Raw genomic sequence first — 24767 nt, forward strand, 5'->3', positions numbered from 1 at the left:
GTCAGGAAAATCTGACTCCCAGAGTGACAGACTCAGAGAAGAATATACACACACAGCTCAAGACCTTCAATCAACATCCCTTGCCTTAGTAATAAAAACCTCCCCGCATTCCTGGCTGGTAGCACAAGGGTTAAAACCAATCGAGCACAGAGTGCTGGACAGGCATCAAGGTGGTTGCTGTATCACTACATTATCAGTTGGGGGAAAATACAGAGAACAGAATCGTCTGTCCACGGAATGTTTCCTTCCCATGCTTCTGCCGCAATGAACACAAGGAAAGGTAAGTGGAAGCAACTTCCCACATTCCTCCAATAGTACCTCATCAGAGCAGGACAGCATGGATCTGCACCAGAGTATCAAATAAATCCCACAAGAAAGGGCAGGTAAATAGTTTAGGGTGAGCAGATCAATGAGTTCTTGGAAACTTTCTACTTGTTTTGCTCAGCAACTTCTTTTTCTTTTGCCACCTCTGCTGTTATAGGATAATGTTCAGGCTTTATTATGTCCTGTGTGCTACTTTAAGGAGCTTTAGTGATTGCATGCACAGTGCACGTGTCTCTGCTAGAGTAATAACTTTGCAGCTGGAGGAACAGATTGGTTCTTTTGCAGCAAGAGCTTCCAAATAATGAAAGATCAGATTAATTCTAAGAGGTTGGGGGGCCAGAGTGCATCTACTGTTGGAATTTTAGAAGAAGAAAAATGCTGCTGAAACATGCAGTGAAAATCTAATTGCTGGTCCAAGAGGATCTTGAATGTATGAGGTGGTGGGCTAATACTGTTGGAGACAAGCATACACAAAAAAAGACTATTACATTGGCAGGCATGTAAACAGAAACAATAGATATCAGAGTAGCAGCCGTGTTAGTCTGTATCCGCAAAAAGAACAGGAGTACTTGTGGCACCTTAGAGACTAATAAATTTGTTAGTCTCTAAGGTGCCACAAGTACTCCTGTTCTTTTTGCAGAGACAATAGACCAGAGCTAAACCATCAGCACGTAATTATGGGCTTTCTAAAATGCAAGTTAAGTACATATAGGGGGTATTATCAACCTAGCATGTAGATACTATAGGTTAGATAGAGGAGATCTGTACATGCCACAGTGATGGGCATGGATAGATAGAGATGAATAAGCCTGGAGTTCATTTTGAGAGATAGCATTGGCAGGGCAGACTAAATGACTGCAACATGAGTACTTTGGGGAATTGATCTGGCCTCTCCCCCATCAAACCCCAATAAGCAAGGTGTGCTGGTGCTCACCCTAGAAATCTCTGGGTCAGCATCCATGGGCACAAGTATGTGTGTCATACATGGGAAGGCAGGATCAAGTGCAGTGGGTGCCATTAGAACAATGTTCACAGGGCACTTGCAAATAAATTGCCACTTAGAGTTAGTTCATGTAACTGCAATATTCATTGTTAATTCTTAATAAGAAGTACTGCAGTAATGTTCAAAGTAGTAATGGTGCAGATTTTAATGGTGTCTGCTCTAAACCTGCACAGAAACCTGAAAAAATGAGAAGGCAATATTCTTGCCCAAATAGCTTGGCCATTCCTGATTTATCCTTCCCCCAAATAAATTGGAGATGAGGAAGTATAATGTTACAGGATATCCCTGCTGCATGATGCATGGGAAGTCATGCTGAAAAGTAATGAATGGATTTGATGGGCATAGGATCAGTATCTTACCATCACAAGTTTCAGTTTTAAAGTACACAACCAGAACCAGGCACTGGTGTGCATCACAAAACAGATGGCCTCATTTCCCTAACTAAAACGAAACCGCTGCTTTGTTGCAAGAGTGCAACAGATCATCTGAAATCACCAACTTCTACTCTTCTTGTTTTCCCAGCACTTCAAAACTGTGGAACTATCTAACCCTAATTTGCTATATTCTCCCCTCCTTTGTGAATGGGGTTGGATGAATTCATGTGGCCTAATTTCAAACCCACTTGAACATCCTGTGTTTGAAAGTTTGAACTGAACACCAGCAGTGCCTGCCACTTAGGAGAGACTGTGGGGAAAAAAAGGAGTAGAGAAAGAACATTTATAATAAAGACAACATCTCTCTCATACACAGGGCCCCCACAGGGTATGCTTAGCATTTAGAGGAGTCTTTTAACCTTGATACAGAGCACAGAGCTCTCCATAACGATTTATTGAATAATCCATGCGGAGTGGGGGGAAGCATTTAAATTACAGGGTATAAAAAGGTTTTCAGATTTCATTCACATTGTTCACTAAAATTGCTAGCTCCGGCATGTTCACCCATCTCTGCTCATTGCGCCCCCCCATTTCTCAAAGCAAGTTTAAAAGCTGAAGTAAGCTCCTCTGAAAAGAGCGTTTTCTAAAAGAAATGAGATAGCCTCAATGCCCAGGACTGTGATGCTACAGCACAACATGGTATGTGCACACCTGAACTGTACTGAACAATTTATCTTTATTATGCACTGCTTCCTGCGCTAGCCTATATTTTTTTCCCCTTCATTACACTTAAGTTTGAAGCATGAGCTAGGTGCACGAGCAATCGGACCAGGAAGCGCCGGGTAGGAAAGGAGCTTGAGAAATGGAATTTGCTGCTCAGCATTGGGGGGAGAGGGAGGAAGGAGTTGATGATCAAGATCAAGTTCAGACCTTGCTCAAAATTGACCTCAGTGGCTGTATTTCCACTGACACCAGGTCTGAATTTGGCACTTTGTCTTGTATAAGCTTTGCTCACTTTCCAGGACATACCCATGGCCTTCCATGCTGATAAAGCCACCACCATTTCCCCTGTAAGCGCAATGGCTGCAACTAAGGGAGCAGTTCTTTCTCTTTGCTGAATTACATGTCCTTGAACAGAAAAAGGTGGCTGGTTGAGAAAATGGATTAGGGTGCTCATCAGCCAGCGTCAGTGTTCTGGGCTTGGATCTACAGCAAGTTGAGTTACTCGTAAAAGATTTCATAGAGCCAGCCTAACCTCTTGACAGACAACTGACAGCCTCTGTTAAAGAGTCCAGCCCTAAGGGCACAGCTTCCACTGACATCGAAGAAGGGTTTGTGACCACCTGCACCAGTCCTGAATGTGGTCAGTAAAAGAGGGGGGCTGCAGGTCCAGATTGAGCTGTGCTGGCAGAGCTGCTTGGGGGCAAGTACAGCAAGGATGACAGTGAGGACTGAGATGCTTTGGCAGACATGCCTGGAATGGGATCCCCATAGGCAATGCTTTCTACTCCACAGTGGTGGAGGAGAGATGAACCACTAACTGCACTGGTCTGTTATTGGCTAATCAAAGGAGATGCATTGATCAAGCTCTAGAAACCATGTCCTGTCCTCTTAGAGGATGTGAGCCTGCATGAGGGCGGAGCTAGGACAGCCTTAATGAAAGTCATCATCACTGGTCCTCCAGGAATTGTTTCTAGGGTGTAAAAGAAATGGCAGACCCCTGTTTTAAAGGCTCAGTGGAGTAGGGAGAGGAAACCAACCTCTGGTCACAGACTGATTCTCTGAGTCAGCAATTTGCCCATGTCTGCGGGAGGAAGCAATTATCAGACATACCAAAAGGGAATATTACCCAGACATTGCAATCCCACTCTTGTCAAGGTGAAGAGCCAATTCAGCCAAATGATAACAGATTGTAAATAGATACAGACAGAAGGACGTGAACAACCTGACTAAGTTAGCCCAGACACACAACATGCTCCTAAAGGTGCACTTCTTGGCTTACGTGCTAAGAATGTCACTCCCACATTTCAAAATGATGGTCCCAATTCACTGTTGCCTTGCCCCTTGTGCAGTCATTTATACCAGTACAAAGAGGGTCAAGAACATTTGCACTGGTGTAAATGAGTACACAAGCCCAGGGCAATGGTGAGTCTGGCCTATATAACTGAACAGAGAGAAAATTCAAGTCACTCTACAGACCCTGGATCTAACTCTGCTCTTAGTGAAATCAATGGCAAAACAGTCACCAAGTTCAGCAGGATTAGTTCCCGCAACCATCAGCAAGCATTGAAGAAAGACAATAATACAATGTTCTTCCATGTTATGGTTGTTCAGTCCCCAGTATTGTGCCTTACATGGTACTGGCATTTGGGGCACATTGAGTGAACCATGTCATCTTTGCATTGTTTCCTTTTGCCGTGTGTTGTCAGCTAATGATTTCCATTTGTTCTGTCTTAATCTCCCCTTCCATTCCCCCAGCAGACACTGCCCTCTTGTTACTCTTGGTCTCGGTGCTGGCAGCAGGGTCCCAATCTCCCAGCAGAGAAGCATCCAAGGAGCAGCCTGACACAGAGCTCCTAAAATGCCCCAGCTCATGTGCCTGCAGCTATGATGACTACAGCGAGGAACTCAACATCTTCTGCAGCTCCCGGAACCTCACACACCTCCCAGAAGACATTCCCAGCAACGTTAAGTCATTATGGCTGGATGGGAACAATTTCCTTTCTGTGCCAGCTATGGCCTTCAGGAATCTTTCCAACCTGGACTTCCTTAACCTGCAGAGCAGTCAGCTGGCGAGCATTGAGCAGCACGCCTTCCATGGCTTAAAGGGCCTCTACCACCTGCACCTGGAACGGAATAGGCTGAAGCATTTGGCACCAAACACTTTCCTTCACACACAGAACCTCGCCTCCTTGAGCCTCAACAACAACCACTTCAGCAAAATCGAGGAAGGCCTGTTTGCTGGGCTCTCCAATCTCTGGTACCTGAACCTTGGGTGGAACTCACTAGTGGTGCTGCCTGACAGAGTGTTCCATAACCTGCCTAACCTGAGGGAACTGGTCCTAGCTGGGAACAAGCTGCCCTACCTGCAGCACCAAATCTTCTGCAGTCTCAGTGAGCTGAAGGAGCTGGATTTGAGTGGGAACTTGCTCAAGGGCATCAAGCTCAATATCTTTGTCAAGCTACAGAAACTACAGAAGCTTTACCTGAACCACAACCAGATCAATGCAATTGCCCCACGTGCATTCATGGGAATGAAGTCCCTCAGGTGGCTAGACCTCTCCCACAATCGTCTCATCTTGCTCTTTGAAGAAACATTCCTGGGCCTTTTGAGCCTGCACGTGTTGCGTTTATCCAGTAATTCAATCACCAGCCTGAGGCCAAGGACTTTCAAAGATCTCCAGTTCCTGGAGGAGCTGCAGCTGGGACACAACAGGATCAGGAGCCTGGTAGAAAGGACTTTTGATGGGCTAGGCCAGCTGGAGGTCCTTACACTGAACAACAACCAGATTCAAGAGATCAGGGTGGGGGCATTCCTTGGACTCTTTAACGTCGCAGTGATGAACTTGTCTGGTAACTGCCTCAAGGCACTTCCTGACTATGTCTTTAAGAGCCTAACCAAACTGCATAGCCTTCACCTGGAAAACAGCTGTCTCAGCAGAATCAGGCCACAAACTTTCTCCAGCCTTTCCTGCCTCCGGAGGCTCTTCTTGCAGCACAACACCATATCCATGATTGAAGACCAGAGTTTGAATGACCTGCATGATCTTTTGGAGTTGGACCTTAAGCACAACAGGCTGACCCATCTCTCCCCCAACATGTTTGTAGGCCTGAATAACCTGGAATACCTTCTCCTTTCCTCCAACCAGCTCTTGGAGATCTCTCACAACGCTTTCAGCCCACTTCAGCGTCTCTTCTGGCTCGACCTCTCCAACAACCATTTGGAGATGCTGGACAACACCACAATTACCCCCTTAGCAAACTTGCGGTATCTTAGTATCAGAAACAATTCTCTGGAAACCTTCTCAGTTGGTTCTCTGGGCCCTTCACCTGTGCTGGAGCAGCTGTGGCTGGAAGGAAACAAGTGGCACTGTAATTGCTCACTGAAGGAACTGAGAGACTTTTCCTTGCAGCATCCCACAGTGGTTCCACGTTTTGTACAATCCCTTACGGAGGGGGATGATTCCCACACACCCGTGTACGTGTACAACAACTTGACCTGCCTAAGCCCACCAGACCTGGCAGGCCTTGACCTGAGGGAAATCAGTGAAGATCACTTTGATCACTGCTAACTAACACATTTCCTCTTTACAGAGGACTTTCTGCTTTCTATAGTTGGCAGCATTAGACACATACTTGCACAAGTTCAGGTAGAATCTGGAGAACTACTTTCCTATGGGCTAATAAGTAAAAGGGTATAGCTATCTGGCATCTCAACCACCTTCCCTGATCTCTTTACCAAGCTCACCAGGGTAGCAGTCCAAAATAGCATGTTCCACCATTATCCAAGGAGACCAATATGATTGCACAGCACTCTTTAGCTTTCTCTCTCCATGCTGTACCATTACTATATTTGTATAGCTGCAGTTTTCAACAGAACCAGCATACCAGCTTTGGCTGAGCAGCCGGGGTAAACAGGTTCTTTGGACTTTGCAATTACCTTTGGGCTATTTGAACTTAGCATTGTGATTCAGAGCCAGCATTCCTTTGCCCAGCTCTGAAAAGTGAAGGAAAGAATGGGTGTGTGAGAAGTTATGAGTGGACAGGAGCTTTCTCTGAGGGCTGTTTTCCAATTCCAAAATTAAAACTGATTTTAAAGAACCCAAACAAATGATCATAGTACAATAAGAGTCTGACTGAAAAGCCAACCTGAAAGGGTATTGCCACTAAGGTCCAGCATTTCGGTCTCACTCCTGAGCTGGGAGCAATGGATAGGCAACCTGTCTAGCCACCAAGGAGCAAGGAACATCTCATATTAGTTTTTTGTAGCAACCACTCCTGGTTAGCAGAGGTGCTGTTGTCAATGGATCATGGAGACAACCCTCCTTAATGGAAAAATATCACTGCAACATGAGGACCTCAGGTTGGGGAGAGCAAATGGAGAAACCAAGATCCTCTTGAGCTAGGGGAGGAAAGTCTGGGCCACAGTGCTCATTAGTGGGAATGCTGATAAAGTTAAATATCATTGCCCCAGAATCAGCCCAGTTGTGACTAGGTAATGCAAGCAGGGGCTTCATCCCATCTGTACTGCAGTAGCTTGGAGCAGTGGTTGTCAACCTTTTCCATTCTGTGTGACCCTGCGTTGCAATGCAAAAAAGTTTCAGGAACCCATAAAGCATTCTGTGATTGTACAACATCAAACACAATGGGGCCTGATCCATAACTAGGGCCCCAGGTGCTACCATAATGGAAATAATAAAGGGAGGATGACCATGACCCCCCCAAAACCTGTTCTTGAATTCCAGTTGAGAACCCATGGCTCACAGGAGAGGAAGTCAAGGGCAGAGCCTCATCAGTAATATCTGGTCACTGAAGCCAGGTATCGTGTAAAGCTTAGGGAAAAGGCTTGAAAAACAGACACCCGACCTGTAGTTTTAGGAGAGCAGAGCGCACATGAAAATGGGTTACTGGAATGGGTTACCTAGGGAGGTGGTGGAATCTCCTTCCTTAGAGGTTTTTAAGGTCAGGCTTGACAAAGCCCTGGCTAGGATGATTTAGTTGGGGATTGGTCCTGCTTTGAGCAGGGGGTTGGACTAGATGACCTCCTGAGGTCCCTTCCAATCCTGACATTCTATGATTCTATTCTATGACAAACTTTTAACAGCTCCTTGCAATGGCAGATTTAGGCAGGTTTAAGAAAAGCCATGCACATCAACTCCCTGATAAATCACAGCAGGCAAATAAACCTTTGGAGCTACTGCTGCTCATCTTGTGATTTTTTTTTTTTTTAATTTTGTACCTCAACTAGTTAGAATTCTTATAAAAAAAAGAGTTGTGCTTGTGAGCAGCAGACACTGTTTAAAGTCTCAGTCTCTTGCCATTTCCTGCCTACCTTAAAAACCTCCACCACAAGCAAAGCTAGAGCTTGTTACAGAGAAATTGCTTTCAGACTTCATTATTTAAGTTTGATAGATGTTTTTTTTCAAAGTGGTGAAGTGACTTAGGTGCACAAATCCTATTGATTTTAGTGGGACTTGTGTTCCTAAGTCTCTTAAGCATTTCTGAGAATCCTATCCTGAGTTCAATTGCAATCAAAAAGATGAGCGGTCTGATCCTGCTCCCACTGGAGTCCACAAGAGTTTGCAAAATCAGTTCCTCAAGGAGTCACACTTGGATGCAGATTGCCAGGCAGATACCAGATCACCTCGGTTGCACCCAACAGGCTATAAAAAGGTGGAAAATGTTATGAAATGATCTCAGCCAACCAGAGTGTAGGGATACTTGGCTCATTACTGCCCACAGGTGTTTAATTATGCAAATCCCTGCACTTAGATTGGTAAAGGAAGGTGCTGGTTGCAATAATATATATATTTTATAACTGCAATGTGCTCTAATAGAGTGCAGGTATCTGCAGTGCTGTTTCTCCTAGCTGCTCACAGAACTCCACCTGCACATACTCCATACAAATGGCTGACTCACCCCTACAAACTAGTACCCTGCCCCCTTCACTCAGCTGCTTCTTACTCCTGACAAAAGCTAAACCCACTCCCCAGCCCTTTACCCTGCTGGTTTATTTCAGGGAGTGCTCATTATGTACTTGGCCCTAAGCAGCAGGCTCAGGTCATGCCCCAAGAACAAAGGTGTACAACATACTGAATAAGCAAAGTGGTCAAGGTGGTTCTTGACAATTTCTTGGTAATAGAAAGAAATGCCCACTGCTGACATGTGCAGGATTCTGAAGGAGATGAGCTTGTACCTAATGGAGTGGGAGACAATGGGAATATTCACAAAGGGAGCAACATACACAGAACAAATAAAGAAGAGGATCTTAGCAGCAGCGTTTTGTCTGGAATGGAGGGAACCAGGTGTGTGCCAGGAAAGCCAGAGAGGTTTCAGTAGACAAGGCAAAAGATGCCAAGGCATGGACTAGAATTTTGGTGACATGGACAGAAAGAAAAGACTGGATCTTAGTGATATTACAGAGGAAGGAGGGAGGATTCAAACCCAGCCTGGCTGTGTGGAGCAGGGTAAAGGGAGGAGGCAAAGAGAACCAGAGATCATAGGCTTGAGTTAGCAGAGGCTGGTGGTAGAGAATGGGGTAGCAGAGAGGAGTTGGAAGAAGGTAAAGTTCAGTTTAAGCTAGCAACGAAACAGTCAGATGATAGATGTGCAGACTTTGAATCTGTCTTCACAAACATTTAATTCACCGCAAGCTGGGGTGTAAATCTACCGCACTAGCCTGCCACATTTTTGCAGTCTGTGCGAACCCTGGTGACATGCACTTTGGTCTAGTCCTGTTTCAAAGAGGACCAAATCAAAGCACATCAACAAACTGTTACCAGGCAGCAGCAGGGTCCATGTAGTCAGTTAGTTCACGGCAGGCTAGTGTGGTGGAGATTCACTCTAGAGCTCTGCCCAGGACTATTTTTTTAAACCTGCTCTAGTATCCACTCCCACCTGATTCCACTTTGTTTCTTGTATTTTTATCCCGCTCCCACTCACAAAAACCTTAGATCCCGCAAATCCTGCAAGAGAGAGATTCCCTCATGCTACAAAAAAAACACACCAAACAAAAAAAAGTTTTTTTATTATATATTAGGGCTGTGTAGCGATTAAAAAAATTAATTGTGAGATTAATTGCACTGTTAATAGAATACCATTTATTTAAATATTTTGGGATGTTTTCTACATTTTCAAATATATTGATTTCAATTACAACACAGAATACAAAGTGTACAGTGCTCACATTTTTTATTACAAATATTTGCACTGTAAAAAAACAAAATAAATAGTATTTTTCAATTCACCTAAGTACTGTAGTGCAATCTCGTTATCGTCAAAGTTGAACTTACAAATGTAGATTTATGTACAAAAAATAACTGCATTCAAAAATAAAAATGTAAAAAACTTTAGAGCCTAAAGTCCACTCAGTCCTACTTCAGCCAATTGCTCAGACAAACAAATTAGATTACAATTTGTAGGAGATGATGCTGCCCACTTCTTGTTTACAATGTCACCTGAAAGTGAGAACAGGCGTTCGCATGGCACTGCTGTAGCCAGCGTTGCAAGACATTTACGTGCCAGATGCGCTTAAGATTCATATGTCCCTTCATGCTTCAACCACCATTCCAGAGGACATGCGTCCATGCTAATGATGGGTTCTGTTCGATAATGATCCAAAGCAGTGCGGACCAACACATGCTCATTTTCAACATCTGACTCAGATGCCACCAGCAAACGGTTGATTTTCTTTTTTGGTGGTTTGGGTTCTGTAGTTTCCACATCTGAGTGTTGCTCTTTTAAGACTTCTGAAAGCAATACTCCACACTTTGTCCCTCTCAGATTTAGGAAGGCAATTCAGATTCTTAAATCTTGGCTTGAGTGCTGTAGCTATTTTTAGAAATCTCACATTGGTACCTTTCTTTGCGTTTTGTCAAATCTGCTATGAAAGTGTTCTTAAAACAAACATCCAAGACTGCTATAACATGAAATATATGGCAGAATGCAGGTAAAACAGAACAGGAGACATACAATTCTCCCTCAAAGAGTTCAGTCCAATGTTCCCTCTAATTTTTTCCATCCACGTGCAGAATAAATATGTGCACCAAGGTATGTGCGGATGTGTGCCACCAATAAAAACAAAAAACCTAGATATCATATATATATTTTTAAAAAGTTACCATAGAGATAATTACTCCAGCCAGGACAGGTTAGGCAATTTAGAACTCACTACTCAAAGAATTAAATTTAAGTGTAAGAGAAATAAAAATTATGAAATGCATAGACCAGTCAAAAAACTCAAATAACACACTTTGAACGAATAAAATTACAGAGAATGAATGTGCATTGCAGGAAGTACCAAGAAGTAACAACAACAATAATATAAATATGTGCTGGAAGGTGAGTGACACAGAGACAGTGTGTGTATGTGAGAGTGACACAGACAGTGTATGTGCTGGCTGCTGGGGAAGTTTCTGAGCGATGCCATGCGCTGTCTCTTTAAGGTATTCACTGAAAGCTCTCCTGCTCTGTCCTAAGCCCTGTCTCCCCTCCCCAGTTCTGCAGAGATGGGGTACATGGGCAGGAGGAAGTGGGATAGGGAGGGAGAGAGCAAGCGGGGCTGGGGAAGTCTCAGAGACTGTGTGCTGTCACTTTAAGGCACTCTCTGGGAAGGGAAGGCTTCAAGGCTCGTTCAGACCTCAGACCACAGCAGCTCTCCTGCAGTGTCCTGAACAGGGGTGTAAGTGGGCCCGTACGGTGTATCGATAAGAAGCCGATACCGGCCTGTACACAGCCCAAGTTAAAGCGCTGCCGCAGCAGCACTTTAATGTCACTGCCCCTTTTGCCTCCCCCCCGTCGGCAGCACTGCTGATAGAGTCCCTGCCAGCAGGGCCGCCCATGGGGGGAGGGGCAGCGACGTTACAGTGCTACTGCGGCATCGGGGCCCCGGGCCCTTTTAAATGGCTGCCGGAGGCCCAAGGGCCAGGAAGCACAGATGGGCTGGCTGGGGGAGGCTGACCCCCAGCCCCGCCCCTTCTGAGGGCCTGAGCCATACTGGTAAGAATTTAATATTACTTTCACCTCTGGTCCTGAGCCAGGATGTTCCCTCTCCCTTGCTCTGTGGAGATGGGGTACAGGGGCGGATAGAAGGGGGCACCCTGACATCAGCCCCCTCCACCCCCTGCTCTGCACAGCCAGAAGGAGAGTCCTGGGAGCAACTTGGCTGCAAAGCAGCGGGGTGAGGGGCACCTGAACACACACTGCCGGATGTGCGTTGCACTTGAATCCCTCCTGGGCAGCTGCCCGACAGCACTTAGAGGGAACACAGGTTCAGTCACATATTTAATTAACGCTTTTTTTTTTTTTTTTTTTAAATGAGCATCAGCAGCATGGAAGCATGTCCTCTGGAATGGTGGCCAAAGCATGAAGGGGCATATGAATGTTTAGCATATCTGGCATGTAAATACCTTGCAATGCCAGCTACAAAAAGTGCCATGCAAATGCCTGGTCTCACTTTCAGGTGACATTGTAAGTAAGAAGTGGGCAGCATTATCTCCCGTAAATGTAAACAAACTTGTTTGTCTTAGTGGTGGCTGAACAAGAAGTAGGACTGAGTAGATTTGTAGGCTCTAAAGTTTTAGATTGTTTTTTTTACATAACTGTAATCAAAAACAAAACAAACAATCTACATTTGTAAGTTACACTTTCACAATAAAGAGATTGCACTACAGTACTTGTATGAGGTGAATTGAAAAATACTATTTCTTATGCTTATTATCACTTTTACAGTACAAATATTTGTAATAAAAATAATATAAAATGAACACTGTACACTTTGTATTCTGTGTTGTAATAGAAATCAATATATTTGAAAATGTAGAAAAACATCCAAAAATATTTAATAAATTTCAGTTGGTATTCTATTGCTTAACAGTGTAATTAATCGCGATTAATTTTTTGAGTTAATCGTGTGAGTTAATTGCGATTAAATCGACAGCCCTAATATATATATAAACAAACAGAATTGAGACATATTTTTACCACTAAAAGAATAGAGTAAATCTTGCTTAAACCACGTAAAAAAAGACTTTAGCTCCTGTTATAATAGACATCACATCTTTTTCTATCCCTCGCTTACATTTAAGTTTTAAAGTGTTTTCCTGCAAATTACCGCTCAGTATACGCCTCAATGCAGTCCATTTCCTGTGACTCTTTACTTCCTTCTCATCAGAGCAATTCCCACCCCTGCTGGAGGAGGGGGAATGGCTCCCTTCAGAGCCCCTCATTGGCTGTCACGAAGGGAAGCCTGATCAGAAAGGCACAACAGAGCTTGCTGCTTGCCTTTGCAGCACTTCTAGTGAGAAGGCAAGCTGGGATCAATGATATGAGTTCCACATCTGCACACCCATCATTTCGCTCCCAGGAGCACTACAATGGGTAGTCACCGACCTCTGGAACATCCATCCTGATGGGGAAAGGAGGATGCTGTTCAGAGATTCTATGGAGGCAGTGACTCAAGACCTCCCTCGCACTTAGACCAATGACTGTTTTGATTGGGTAGCCCAGATTCATCCTGAGACTAAGACAGAAGTGATGCCAGACTTGATTTAGAGAGGACCACCTTCTCTAGCCATAAAGGCCAATGTAGCACTTCCTTAATCTTAAAAAAAAAAAAAAAAAAAAAGTGGCCAACAGAGGGGAACCATTATTTGCTACCAAATACAAACAGATTCGTAAGGCTGTAGGAAGGAAAGTAGGATTCAGTTGGGGGGAAGAGGACAAACCCCACTCCACCAAAAAAAAAAAACAAAAAAAACCCCCACACACCACACAAAATGCAATGAGACATTTAGATGGTAAGAATACATTATTTAATGTCTGTAGCCTTTACAAATATTCCTGAGCCCTGACACCTTTCAGGGAGCCAAAAGAAGGTGTGTTCCTTAGGTTAGGCATGATAAGATACAGACTCAGTAAACAGACTTCAGAGCTCCTGTAGAGACTTGATGTCATCACACATGCCTTCATAGGCATATTCTGTACCAAATACTTATGGCTTCAGAGTGAGATGGCTCAGCTAGGATCTAGGGTCAGAGGATCTGGCATGAAGCCGACAGCAGTCACTGTGAACTAGGAAGTACCATGTGTGCAGCACTACAGAAGCAATTGGGGGAAGGTAGCAGCAGCAGGAGTTGGGGGTGGAGATTACTGGTGCTATTCAGTTCAATAAGGGAAGGGTTTCCTGTCCTGGATCACTACCCCAGTATTTGCCGCAGAGACCAATGGCTACACACAAATGACAGCGCCAAGAATACTGCAGAAATGAGCAGGAGCACCACAGCATGAGGGGAGCCATCTTCGCAATGTACTAACGTACCAGGAGTTCATGGGCAGATTAAACATTCTCTGTGTGACTAGAAAAAGCTGCACCACCCATGCCCCCATAGCCAATTCCAGGACAGCCATAGTGCTCAACTGTTCAGAAGGCAAATGGTGTTGCAAATGCACACTCCCCCTTAGAGAGCAATGGCAAGCTCTAGTAAGGTCTCTTCAAGGCTTTAGTAGTGACAGTGTCACTTCCCTTTCCCAGATCTCTGCAAACTGGTCCTAAGGACACCCTCTCCCCTGCAAAATGCTTTAAAATAGCTTTGACATTTCCCATCGGCTTGGAGCACGGCTGACAGCGCTGCAAAGATGTGGCCAATGAGAGTCCAGCCTTAGAAACACGCTCAGAATGTCCTGTCCAAGATCTGCTGGGCGATGTGAGCAAGGGCAGGGAAGGCAGAGCTCTTGGGAAACTCCTGGATGAAATCTCTGCCTTCCTCCAAGCTCTGAGTGAGCTGGGGATCAAGGGGAACACACCCTGTGTGAGAGGGCAAAGGGAGAGAATGACTGTGAGACCACTGGGATGAGTTACAGAGATGAGAGTTACACATGCAAGTTAGAGAGACAAAGGTGGGAGTGAGACACCCACATCAACCAAAGAAGAGACAAAATGATAAGACAAACAGGACTGAGCATTATTAACCTCCTTACTGCTCACTTGCAAGACTACGTTCTAGACATGTGGCACCATATCAGACATTTTCTGGGTAGAAAGGAGCTATAAGTGCTTCTAGCACCACAATCAGCAGAGATTTACCCTGGCATCACTGTCGAGACTATTGCTCCTTGATTAGGGGGAGGAATAAATAATTAAGGAGGTTTAAATAAATTCCTCATTTCTTTCACAAGAGCTCCACTGGACTCTCAGTGGTGCTGCCTGTGTTTGCCGTTACCTGACGGCAGGCAACTAGGATCACTCCAAATCTCCCACCATATCCAAAGCCAGACTGGACTGTCAGGTTCTCTGCCTCTGTTCTCTACTGGCCAGACATACAATGACCACATCCTTTTGGCAGCTCTATGCTCCTCTCCCAAACCAGATTCTCTTCAGACCTCAACTGGAGATGCCCCTCCTTAGCTTGCCCCTCAGACCTCAACTGGTTTCTGGACCTCATTCCATGCTCCTTGTGGCACTGTGTTCTCACCACTCACCAACCATTTGCTCTTCTGATCTACCCCTCCCACTAGGGAGGGCTCTGTATTTAAAAGGCACTCACCTAGGAATGGGACTCCAGCATGCCTGGCCAGCTCTTCACCACCCCCTTTGGAAAAGAGATTTGTGCACTCCTGGAAGAGCAGAAGAAACAGCATTTAGTCACCAGGAACTTCCCAAAGCAGAAGTTCTGCAAACCGCCGGGCATCACAGATGGGCAACATGACTGTTTATCTGGGTACATTTAATGCAGAGAATGATACAGCTATCTGAGCAAGCAACGCTCATTTGCCTCTGGCAGCTGCTGATCCCCCCACTTCATGCACTTCCTCAAAGACATTCTTAGCCCTCATCACCCAGTAGGAAGACAAAAGAGTTGCCTCTCCTGAACCTACCCCAACAGCAAGCCAATGAAGGAGGGCAGGGTCCACAAAGCGGTACAGTCAGCCGCTCGCCTCTAGAGATCTACCACATTACCTTCATGGCATTCCCTGGTCTCTCAGCAGCCAAGGGACCACAGTCAAGAAAAGTCAATTCAAACCCAGGCCTCAAGCATAACAATGTAGCAGATTGCCTAGCACCCCTTTGAGGCAGAGGGGTACTCAACCGTGGGTCAGTTTTAAAGGGCTCACCAAACAGTGCGGGCAGACGAAACCACTCATGTTCTCTACAATCCCGATCACTCGCAATCCTGTCTTCTTACAGAACATCAGCTCTCGCCTGACATCCCCTATAGACACCGCCTGTGGGCACAGAGTCATGGGGTATCAGTGATAAAGGGCCAGCAAAATCAGAGAGGTGCATGTCTGTCTTTCTGCCCATTCATCCAGTGCTGCCAATCCTTGAGATTAGGGCAGGGTACACAGACACAGGTTGGAGGGATGACGGGAGTAGAAATGCAGAACTAATAGCCATAGAGAGACACTGACATTCATACAGGGTCATGTAAACACAAACCTAAAGGCATAATGGGGTCAATAAAAATATTAGTTTGGTGTGACCCCAGGGCAGGGTGTGGAAACATCTGCCCCAGCAAGCATTACATACCTGTGGCGTCGTGACCAGGACTGCCCCGAGAGGCTTATATGGGCGAAGGGATTCTACTGTAGAGATGTGCTCATCCGAGGTCCCCGGAGGTGTATCCACAATGAGGAAGTCGAGATCTCCCCAGGTCACGTCGGAGATAAACTGCTTTATCAAAGCTGCCAAAACAAAATGGAGGAAAATCTTTGCTTTCAGCTGAGGTGTGGTCTGTAATCTGAACAGTGCAGCAGGTGTTAGATATCAGATCACCACACTGTGTGAACAGATAGGTGCAAAAGAATAGACTTAAGTAGGAAGAGAAGCCCTTCATCAACAGAAGCAGTGGCAGTGCCATCTTCCCTCAGGATCTCTATCCTGCCCTACGGGGAATGCATCTAGGTGGCAAGAAAATAGTTCAGTCTCCAAGGCCATCGAGATTCTGTTCTGTGTGCCAACAATAGCGAGCATTATAGATGCCTGTCCAGAGAGCACAGGACAGATCTACCAGCTCATACCCCAGGGCGGGTTTACACTACACAGTTCGATCGACATAAGGCAGCTTATGTCGACCTAATTTTCAACTACAGCCGTCCTCCTGCAGATGTAAGAGCCCCATTACACCAACATAATAGCTTCACCTCCACGAGAGACGTAAGGCTTATATCAGTGTAGCTTAGGGCAATACTGCGTCCCTTACATTGGCTGTCTTGTCAATTTCACGGCAGGAGCCATGCTCCTGGCAGGGAGTTGAGGTAAAAAGCCCAGGGCGGCTTCGGACACCGATCCCAGCTGGGAGCCAGGAGAAGAAGCCAGCAGGGAAGGGGAGCTTCAGATGATGACCAGGCCTAGATTGAAAGCAACAACCTAGAGGTCAAAGGCTACCTACATCTAGTCTGTTATCCAGCCCTAGTTCGCCTGCTCAAACGTAGCAAGAACTACAGACTGCAACCCATGCCTAAGCACAAGGGGATAATGAGCCATATGCAAGACAAGACCAGCCTGTAAGTAAGGCAAGGATGTATTTCAACGAGTTTCATCTTCGCAGGAGGTGCCCTTGCTGTAGGACAGTGGTCCCCAAACTGTAGGGTGTGCCCCCCCCGGGGGGGGGGGGGGGGGGCTGGAGCCCTGTTCCACCCCCAGCCACAGCTCTGCTCTGCCCCCAGCCCAGCTCTGGTCCCAGCTGCAGCTCCACCCTGCCCCCAGGCCAGCTCCACCTCTTGCCCCAGCTTTCTCCCCCCATCTCCCACCAAGTTCTGCCCCCAGTTCTGCTTCAGCCCAACTGAGGATGGAAGCCTTGGCTGTGCAGTAATGAAGAGGGGGCACAACAGGAAAAGTTTGGGCATCATTGCTGTAAGGTCACTACCAAGAGTAAAAGCATTCTGTACCGTTTTTCTTGGGTCCTCTCCAAACCACAGCATCGTCTGGCTTCTCCAGCAAGAAGCCAATCGACATGAGAGAGATGCTTTTGTCCTGGTCGACGAAGACAGGCACCCAGCCACTGTCACACTGGTGCACGCCCTTGCCCTGGACTTTGAGCATTTGAGGGATGCTGGGGCCACATAGGTCCACATCCAGGATCCCCACCTGCCAGTGAATACGGGGAACCATTCAGACAATCCCTTACACTAAGACAGCACAGAGGGCCACCACAGTGGCAAAACATAACTCTTCACTGATTTCTACAGCCCAGACCTTATGGAAAGGATGGCTTAAAAGCCTACACATCATATTTGAAATACACAGGAACCACATGTTCAAATCCCAGATGAGTTCACACAGGCCTTCACCTTTCCAAGGGAGATCAGTGTGTTGTCACTGAACTTCTGGACAGAGATCTTTCAAATGAGACCTTAAAAACCATGGCCCATCTGCTCTGCAGGACTTTAAAGAGCCTTTGGGGCATTTTGTTTGCCCTGTGTAGTCAGCCACAATTCCCCACTGCCACTATTGTTGTGCTGAGTGGCTGTCCCTCCTTCCACCTGCCTGCCCTCCTTCCCCCACAAGAGGCCACATTTTAGTTAGTGTGTCTGTGTATTAAGTGCTTTGAGAGCCTTTGCCACAATGTAAATTGTAAACATTCATATAGCTCATGTCCTGCTTATATGCACAGGAGGGCCCCTCCCTGTTCCAAGTCATTCTCTCTACCTTTCCATAGGCAAAGCCCAGTGTCCTCTCAGACCCCTAGAAACCTTTAGAGGGATTTTGCCTCCCCTTTCTTTTTCGTACTCATACTCATGCCCTATAACTCGGCATTGCCCACACAATAGCTGCCCTAAAGCAGGACAGGCAAGACAATAGGAGGCCTTGGAGAGCAATGACAGCAAAGGTCAAGGACCCAACCCTCATGGTCTCCGTCCACACAGCAAGTGAGAGACTATCCCAGTAGCTTTTAACACAGAGCATAGTATATCAAAGCCTGCCAAGTCCAGGGCAGATATTACTTAGGAAAAGGAGGCAACATAGCCTAGTGTTGAGGTCTAGGTGTCAAGGAACCTGAGTTGTTTTTGTTTTTTTTAATAGACTATCAGGGTTGGCAGGGACCTCAGGAGGTCATCTAGTCCAACCCCCTGCTCAAAGGGGGACCAACCTCCAGACAGATTTTTGCCCCAGATCCCTAAATGGCCCCCTCAAGGATTGAACTCACAACCCTGGGTTTAGCAGGCCAATGTTCAAACGACTGGGCTATCTACTCTTGGTTCTTCCACTGTCTCACTGTGTGACTTTAGACAAGTCACTTCCCCACTCTGTGCCTATTTTCCCTATTAGCATAATGTGGACAATTATAACGAACAAGTTTTGCACAGCGCTTTCATAATATTTTGCACATCTATAGCATCTTTATCGGAGGACCTTAAAGCTGGACTTTGCAGCTTTTTTAGTCAAATAAATGCAGAAAAATCAGAAATTATATAGTAAAAATAACTTTTGCTCAATCTCAGCAGCATGTGCTTGAAGGATCTTAATGACTAAATAAAAAATGCTACAAGATGCTTAATACCTAGATTATGAGAGCAAAACTCCAGACTAGAATCTTGGGTGCACATGGGGAAGGAGAATACACTCATGACTGACACATGGAAGCTTGCTCACCTTCTTCCCAGCGTGCCGTAAAGCCAAAGCCAGCTCTGTGGAGACAGTGCTTTTTCCCACGCCTCCTTTTCCTGAGAGCACCAGAAGGATGTGTCCAACCCGAGCCAGGTTACCTCTCTCTGTGAAGGACAACGGAACAACACTGAGGCATCCCTGCGCCTCTACACAGCATCATGCTGCACTGAGGATGTATGAATAGCAATGCCATAGGCAGCCAGCTGAGTGACTCCTCACATTTCACAGCTAGGACATCATTCCCACTAAAGGAGCTATCACCATGTAAAGTACAGAAAAGACATTTTGGCTAAGGTGTTGCAGAGTGTTTAAAAATAGTGGGGCAACCTGAGTCAAAATGTGATGGTGGATTTTGAGTAGACAATTATTTACTAGGAACACAGCTGTGACTCATCAGCTCAACATACAGCCAGTGGGTGGTAAGGACTTTAGCTCTGATTCAGCAAAGCACTTAAACTGTCCTCAGTGGGACTTAAGCACATGCTTAAATGCTTTTGTCACTACTGCTCTGGGCCAGATTGAATCTGGAACCTAGTGAAACGCTCTGGGCCTTCCCTCTCCTCAGCCGTCAGTCCCCTAGGAGTTTCCTCCTTTCTGTGCTGTGCAGATCTTGTCTTTCTCGATGTGTTAGTGTCTTGTTTTAAATTTTCTTCAGTTTGCTTGCTGCACAGTCAGTGTTTGCTCTGATCTAAATAACTTCTGTTTATGACTCATACACAGTGTGCTTTCAGTCCCCAGGGAAGGGCTGTGAACACATTCTTCTGAGATTCTTTAAATGGAATATAACTAGAGGGCCACAAGGGTACTGGGAGAGGTGGGAGAAAATCTGAAATCTGTGATCTAAAGATCCATCTAGAGACAAGAACCACACAGCTCCGAAAGCAAGAAAAATTCAAAATGGAGATAAATCCCTTGAAAGCCCCAGCAGACCTGCATTAACACATTCATTTCACGACTGTAATGACACCAGGAGGAAATTACACCTTTGAACCATCCCGAGACTGAAGTTCTGTATTGAGTCACAGCACAGATAAGTGGCAGTGCGAGATTCCTCACCAATGGAATTCAACTTTGACCCAAGGGGACCAGCTTTACGCATGAGGGAGGAGGAGGATGGGTATTGTTACAAGTTTCTGGACCTTGGGGTAAATGACGCTGCCTCATGGCAAATTAGGGATCTTGGTTAGTTTCTGAACTCACATGCTATATTTGGCAGAGGGCTGGAACTTGCTGTATCTCCAGGACCAAAGACCACTGACAATTTTAAGGACAAATGTCTCATCAACCACCAGAAACAAAGCTTATACACCACAGGTTTTCAATAAACCCATCTTTCCAAAGGCAGACAGAATTCATCTCTGGGATCTTGTGTTCCAGCAAAGGCCTTTACTGCTAAAAATCAAATCTGGATTGTTATGTGGGAGCAAGGGAAAGAAGCACGGGATCAATGAGAGTAACATGATTTTAAAGCAAGAGTGCCACCTAATTTTGTTTTAGGTATGTTTTGTTACTGATTGTTACTTTAAGTGTTTCATAAACAAAGTTAATATCAGCACCTCTGCTGCGATTTGCAAATCTGACACAACTTCCTGAAGATTTTTTCTAAGGCCCTAATTATAGCTAAACCATCTCCATGAATCTTTACATTATCTGTACTTCTGCACTAGTTGGACCAGGTGTCCAATGGAGAACTCCCTCACCTGACTCAGAGATAACAAAGGACTATTTGAATTCCAATGGCTCCTCACATTCCTGAATGGTCAGTAACACATCCTGGAAACCCTAAGGACTCAGACAAAGATAAACACAAGCCTTATTAAGTTCAGGAAAAAAAACAGGAATAGCTAGGAATAGTTAACGTGAGTCATCAAGGAATTTCCCGAACCTTCACATATCAAAGTGGGGTGTACCTCAGACACCAGGTTCCCTAAACCCGAACCATCAGAAGCAGCACTTGAGAGGAAGATGTGGTCTCCTGCTTCGGAGGGGGTTTCCAGTGTTTCAGGGAACATAAAATAGCAATCAAGGAAGAGGAAGACTCCATTTTACTGAAGAACAAGCTGAGTGAGAAAAACAGACTACATCTTGAGATAGAGCCTGCTTTTACCATGGGAGAAGTAATCAGGAACTCAATCAAAGGTAACTCATAGCACAGATCTCTGCTCTCTTTCTCCTTTGTAATGAAAGGAAGAAATTGCAAGACGTTTCCATAGGTGTTTAATATCGAACATCCTTTTATGTAGGTTCTCTCTCTCCCCCTCTTTGGTTGTATACAGATGAATTGTCTGATTGTCATATTGTTGGGGAGCATATTAGGTGGCATTTACAAGGGTAGCATTGTTATTGCTCTCTCAAAGGGGCCAAGGACAAGAGAAAGCAGTGAGTTCCAAAGGCTAGATCCACAAAAGGACATAACTGCCATTTTAGGTACCTAGAGCTAACATGTGGGAGGACTCTGAGATCCTCAAACCCTCTATTCAGCTGCTGTCTAATCCCATAGGTGCCTACATCCCTCCTGGGAGATGCACACAAAACCATTACGGTCCTGACATCACCAAGCTGCTCGGTGCTCTAGGTCATGCTTAAGCCCTGTCAAGGCTGATTCCCCACTCTGGCACTTCGAGTGCAGAAGGTGGGGGCCCGCAAGGATTCTAAAAATTAATACTGGCCACTCCAGGCTTGTATTAAACTCCCAAGGTTACAACTTTTTTCTGACTTTGGATGGGTAGATGCTACCACCACCCAAGTGCAAAAACCCCTTTTTGAGAACCTAGAAAGGCGCACTTGGGAATTCCTTCCTCTGGTGTATCCTCAAGCCCCCTCCCCGAGGAAGAGCTGAGAAAGAAAAACAAAGGAAATCAGCTGTTGCCACCAGCTAATTAAACAACATATGCACAAATCTCTTAGGACACAAAAATCCTAATCCTGTTCTTAAAAAAGGTAAATTTTATTAAAAACAAAAAGAAAGAAAATACATCTAGAACTTAGGCTATTGCTAGATTTAAAAAGAGCAAATATAATAATTAAGCATCAAGAATTGTTTTCTTGAGGTCCAGCTTAATGGTTACATGCAAAACAAAAGCATTTGGGGGTTAGCACAGAGAAGTCCACAAGCCATAAAGAAATAAGAGAGATAAACCTAATCACATCTTCCTAGACATTTCCTGATCTACTTGCATATCTGGGGTTTCAAATGAGTAGTTTCTAGGTATGATTTAATGATTTTTCATACCTGGCACAAGCTCTTACAGCATAGTCCAGCCCTGTCCCTGCTCTCCAGGAGACCCACCACAGACAGACAACTGGCTGGCTGGGCGTCCATAAAAGGGAGCGCTTCCCCCCCACCCCCACCCCTTCATTTATCACAAGACCTGATGGAATTCACAAGCTAGGTGCCCTTCCCTCACATCTCACTTGCAGGGCCTGATCCAGCCCTCTCTGAAGCCCTCACACAAGAGACAGGTAGGTGGCATGCAGAAGAATGCCCAATAACCCAGTGGTCAGGACTCTCACCTGGGAAATGGCAATGACCTGAATTGGGATCACTCATATTCCAGGAAAGAGCTCATCCGCATGTGATGGGGTGTTCTGGGGCAGGTCTCCCACAGCCACTCCTGTTGGAACTGGACCACTTTGTATGAATAATTAACTATTCATTGGGCCAGAAAGAAATTGATTCTATAACCTAGTGGTTAGGTCACTCACCCAGAATATGGGAGCCCCAAATTCCAGTTCCTGCTCCAATGAACATTTAACGATTTATACAAAGTGGAACAGTTCCAACCAGAGAGCTTGAGAGAGACCCACCCCAAAACACGCAATAGCATGGGGGTCAATCCTCCCCAGGGATGGATGCCCAAATCGGGCAGAACAGGGATTTGAAAATGGGTCCCCCACCTTCCAAGTGAGTGCCCTAACCTCTGGGTTATTGGTTATAATGGAGTGACCATCAGTCTCCATCTCTCATGCATGTACACCTGAGTAAAATAGAGACGGGGACTGACCTGACTTAGAGCTTATCTATACTTGAAATGCTGCAGCGACACAGCTGTAACGCTATATTGTAGACACTACCTACACCGACGAAAGGGGTTCTCCCATCAGCGTATGTAACCCACCTCCTTTCTAGAGTACGCAATCCAGCATATGTAATCTATTTCTTCCATCAACCTGTCTACATAGGGACTTAGGCTAGTTTAACTACGTCACTCAGCAATGTAGATTTTTGACACCCCTCGGCAACGTAGCTGGATCCATCTAATTTTATAGTGTAGACCAACCCTTAGGTGCCTAAGACCAGGAGCAGGATGACAGCTGTGAATCCCAAGTGGAGATCTGTGCCTCCCTCTGGACCAGAGTAGGTATCTATTGATGTTTTGTTTACATCCCACCCCTTTGCTTGGCATTTTTGATTGGTTTATTTATTCAGCTTCAAGTTTAGCATAATAAGCCCCATTCTGTCGGTCCTAGTCTTAGGGTACGTCTTCACTACCCGCCGTATCGGTGGGTAGCAATCAATTTATCTTGTTAAGACGTGATATATCGATCCCCGAACACGCTCACCGTCAACTCCGGAACTCCACCAGAGCGAGCGGCGGTAGCGCAGTCAATGGGGGAGCCGCGGCCGTCGATCCCGCGCCATGTGGACCCCAGGTAATTCAGTCTAAGATACTTCGATACTAAGTTGCGTATCTTAGATCCATTCCCCCTCCCCCCCCCCCCCAGCGTAGACCAGCCCTTAGGTGCTTAACTCTCCCCATGCCTGGGCACCTAACTCTGGGCTGAGGATTCCACTGGGCAACAGGACGCCTAAAGGTTAGGTACTGCAATGCTCAATGTTGCAACATCTAAGCCCTTTTGTGGATTTAACCCCAAATTGCTGGTCACAGGAGAAGAGAAAATGTAGCTGGAATAGGACTGAGCTAGGTTATTAGTACTGTGTCACACCACAAATTCTTGGCAGTTTCATCAGTTTCTGCAAAGTCCATATGATAGGGTTGAGCAAGGTACCCTTCCACCTGGGAACTGGTGCTGTGCTGTTTTAGGTACTGTCCACACTACAAAAACCCACAGAACACCTACTGCATTAGACTACGATATAATTGTCCCCAAGATAGTTAGGCACAATCTGCTCTGAAAGGCTGTGTTTTAACTATGCTGGGGTCCTACCTCGCTGTCATGGGGAAGAGATGGACCCCGGCTGGGAGCCACCCCCAGTCCCAGCGTAGCCAAAGCCCCACCCCACCCAAGGCACGGCAGGCCTGGTCAACAGCGGCTCCAAGTGACGCATGTGGCTATTCTGGATGCCGCAGACACACAGTCCAAACAGCAACGGTTCAGCGATGCCCCCCGCGTTGGAGGCGGCTCCCAGGAGCCCATCGCTCCCCGCGCATAGCGTCGGCCAGGGACCGGGGACTAGCGTGAGCGGCTGAGCCTCGCAGTCCCCACGGCGCGGGGCTTTCCCAGCCTGGTGAGGCTCGTGGGCTCTGTCTCGGCACTGAACTACAGCAGCGAGGCGGTCCCAGCACAGCTAGGGAGGGGAGTCAGGGGACGCCGCTGCGGGAGCCCTCCCTACAATCCCCCGCAGAGTAGCCCCAATCCTTCTGAACTTGCAGCTCCCACACTACTCACCCCCCACAGCCTCCATGCTGCCTCAAGCACTGCTCCTGCACTTCCGCCTGCCCCCAGGTCACGCGCAGAGGAGCGCCGCGGCCAATGGGAAGCCGAGCTCTGGGTGTAA

General features: G+C 46.1%; 2 protein-coding genes across 3 annotated transcripts; one reads left to right on the plus strand and one right to left on the minus strand.

The window, feature by feature from the left end:
* Window positions 1-217: 217 nt before the first annotated feature.
* On the plus strand, window positions 218-9626 carry IGFALS (insulin like growth factor binding protein acid labile subunit). 2 transcript variants are annotated; one of them, XM_054041074.1, is made up of 2 exons: window positions 218-280; window positions 4180-9626. In XM_054041074.1, the coding sequence occupies exons 1-2, from the start codon at window positions 238-240 to the stop codon at window positions 5991-5993; spliced, it is 1857 nt and encodes a 618-aa protein (XP_053897049.1). In that variant the 5' UTR covers window positions 218-237; the 3' UTR covers window positions 5994-9626. The 2 variants fall into 2 exon arrangements, with proteins under 2 accessions (XP_053897049.1, XP_053897050.1); XM_054041075.1 differs by having other exon boundaries at window positions 230-280; window positions 4183-9626.
* A 3589-nt stretch (window positions 9627-13215) lies between these two features.
* On the minus strand, window positions 13216-24738 carry NUBP2 (NUBP iron-sulfur cluster assembly factor 2, cytosolic). Its single transcript, XM_054041428.1, has 7 exons — window positions 24659-24738; window positions 19013-19131; window positions 17308-17506; window positions 15947-16101; window positions 15532-15642; window positions 14964-15033; window positions 13216-14224 (listed from the first exon to the last, which is right to left on the minus strand). The coding sequence occupies exons 1-7, from the start codon at window positions 24672-24674 to the stop codon at window positions 14091-14093; spliced, it is 804 nt and encodes a 267-aa protein (XP_053897403.1). The 5' UTR covers window positions 24675-24738; the 3' UTR covers window positions 13216-14090.
* Between the last annotated feature and the right edge of the window lie 29 nt (window positions 24739-24767).

Source organism: Malaclemys terrapin, chromosome 10 (genome assembly GCF_027887155.1).
Source record: "Malaclemys terrapin pileata isolate rMalTer1 chromosome 10, rMalTer1.hap1, whole genome shotgun sequence".
NCBI classification, from domain to species: Eukaryota; Metazoa; Chordata; order Testudines; family Emydidae; genus Malaclemys; species Malaclemys terrapin.

Excerpts from the sequence above, each read along its gene's own strand:
- IGFALS (XM_054041074.1), top strand. The coding sequence starts at position 238 with ATGTTTCCTTCCCATGCTTCTGCCGCAATGAACACAAGGAAAG. Across the intron at positions 281-4,179 it reads CGCAATGAACACAAGGAAAG|CAGACACTGCCCTCTTGTTA; the intron begins GTAAGTGGAAGC and ends CCATTCCCCCAG.
- NUBP2 (XM_054041428.1), bottom strand. Across the intron at positions 15,643-15,946 it reads TCCTGGTCACGACGCCACAG|GCGGTGTCTATAGGGGATGT; the intron begins GTATGTAATGCT and ends CTGTGCCCACAG. Across the intron at positions 14,225-14,963 it reads TGCTGGAGTCCCATTCCTAG|GGTGTGTTCCCCTTGATCCC; the intron begins GTGAGTGCCTTT and ends CCTCTCACACAG.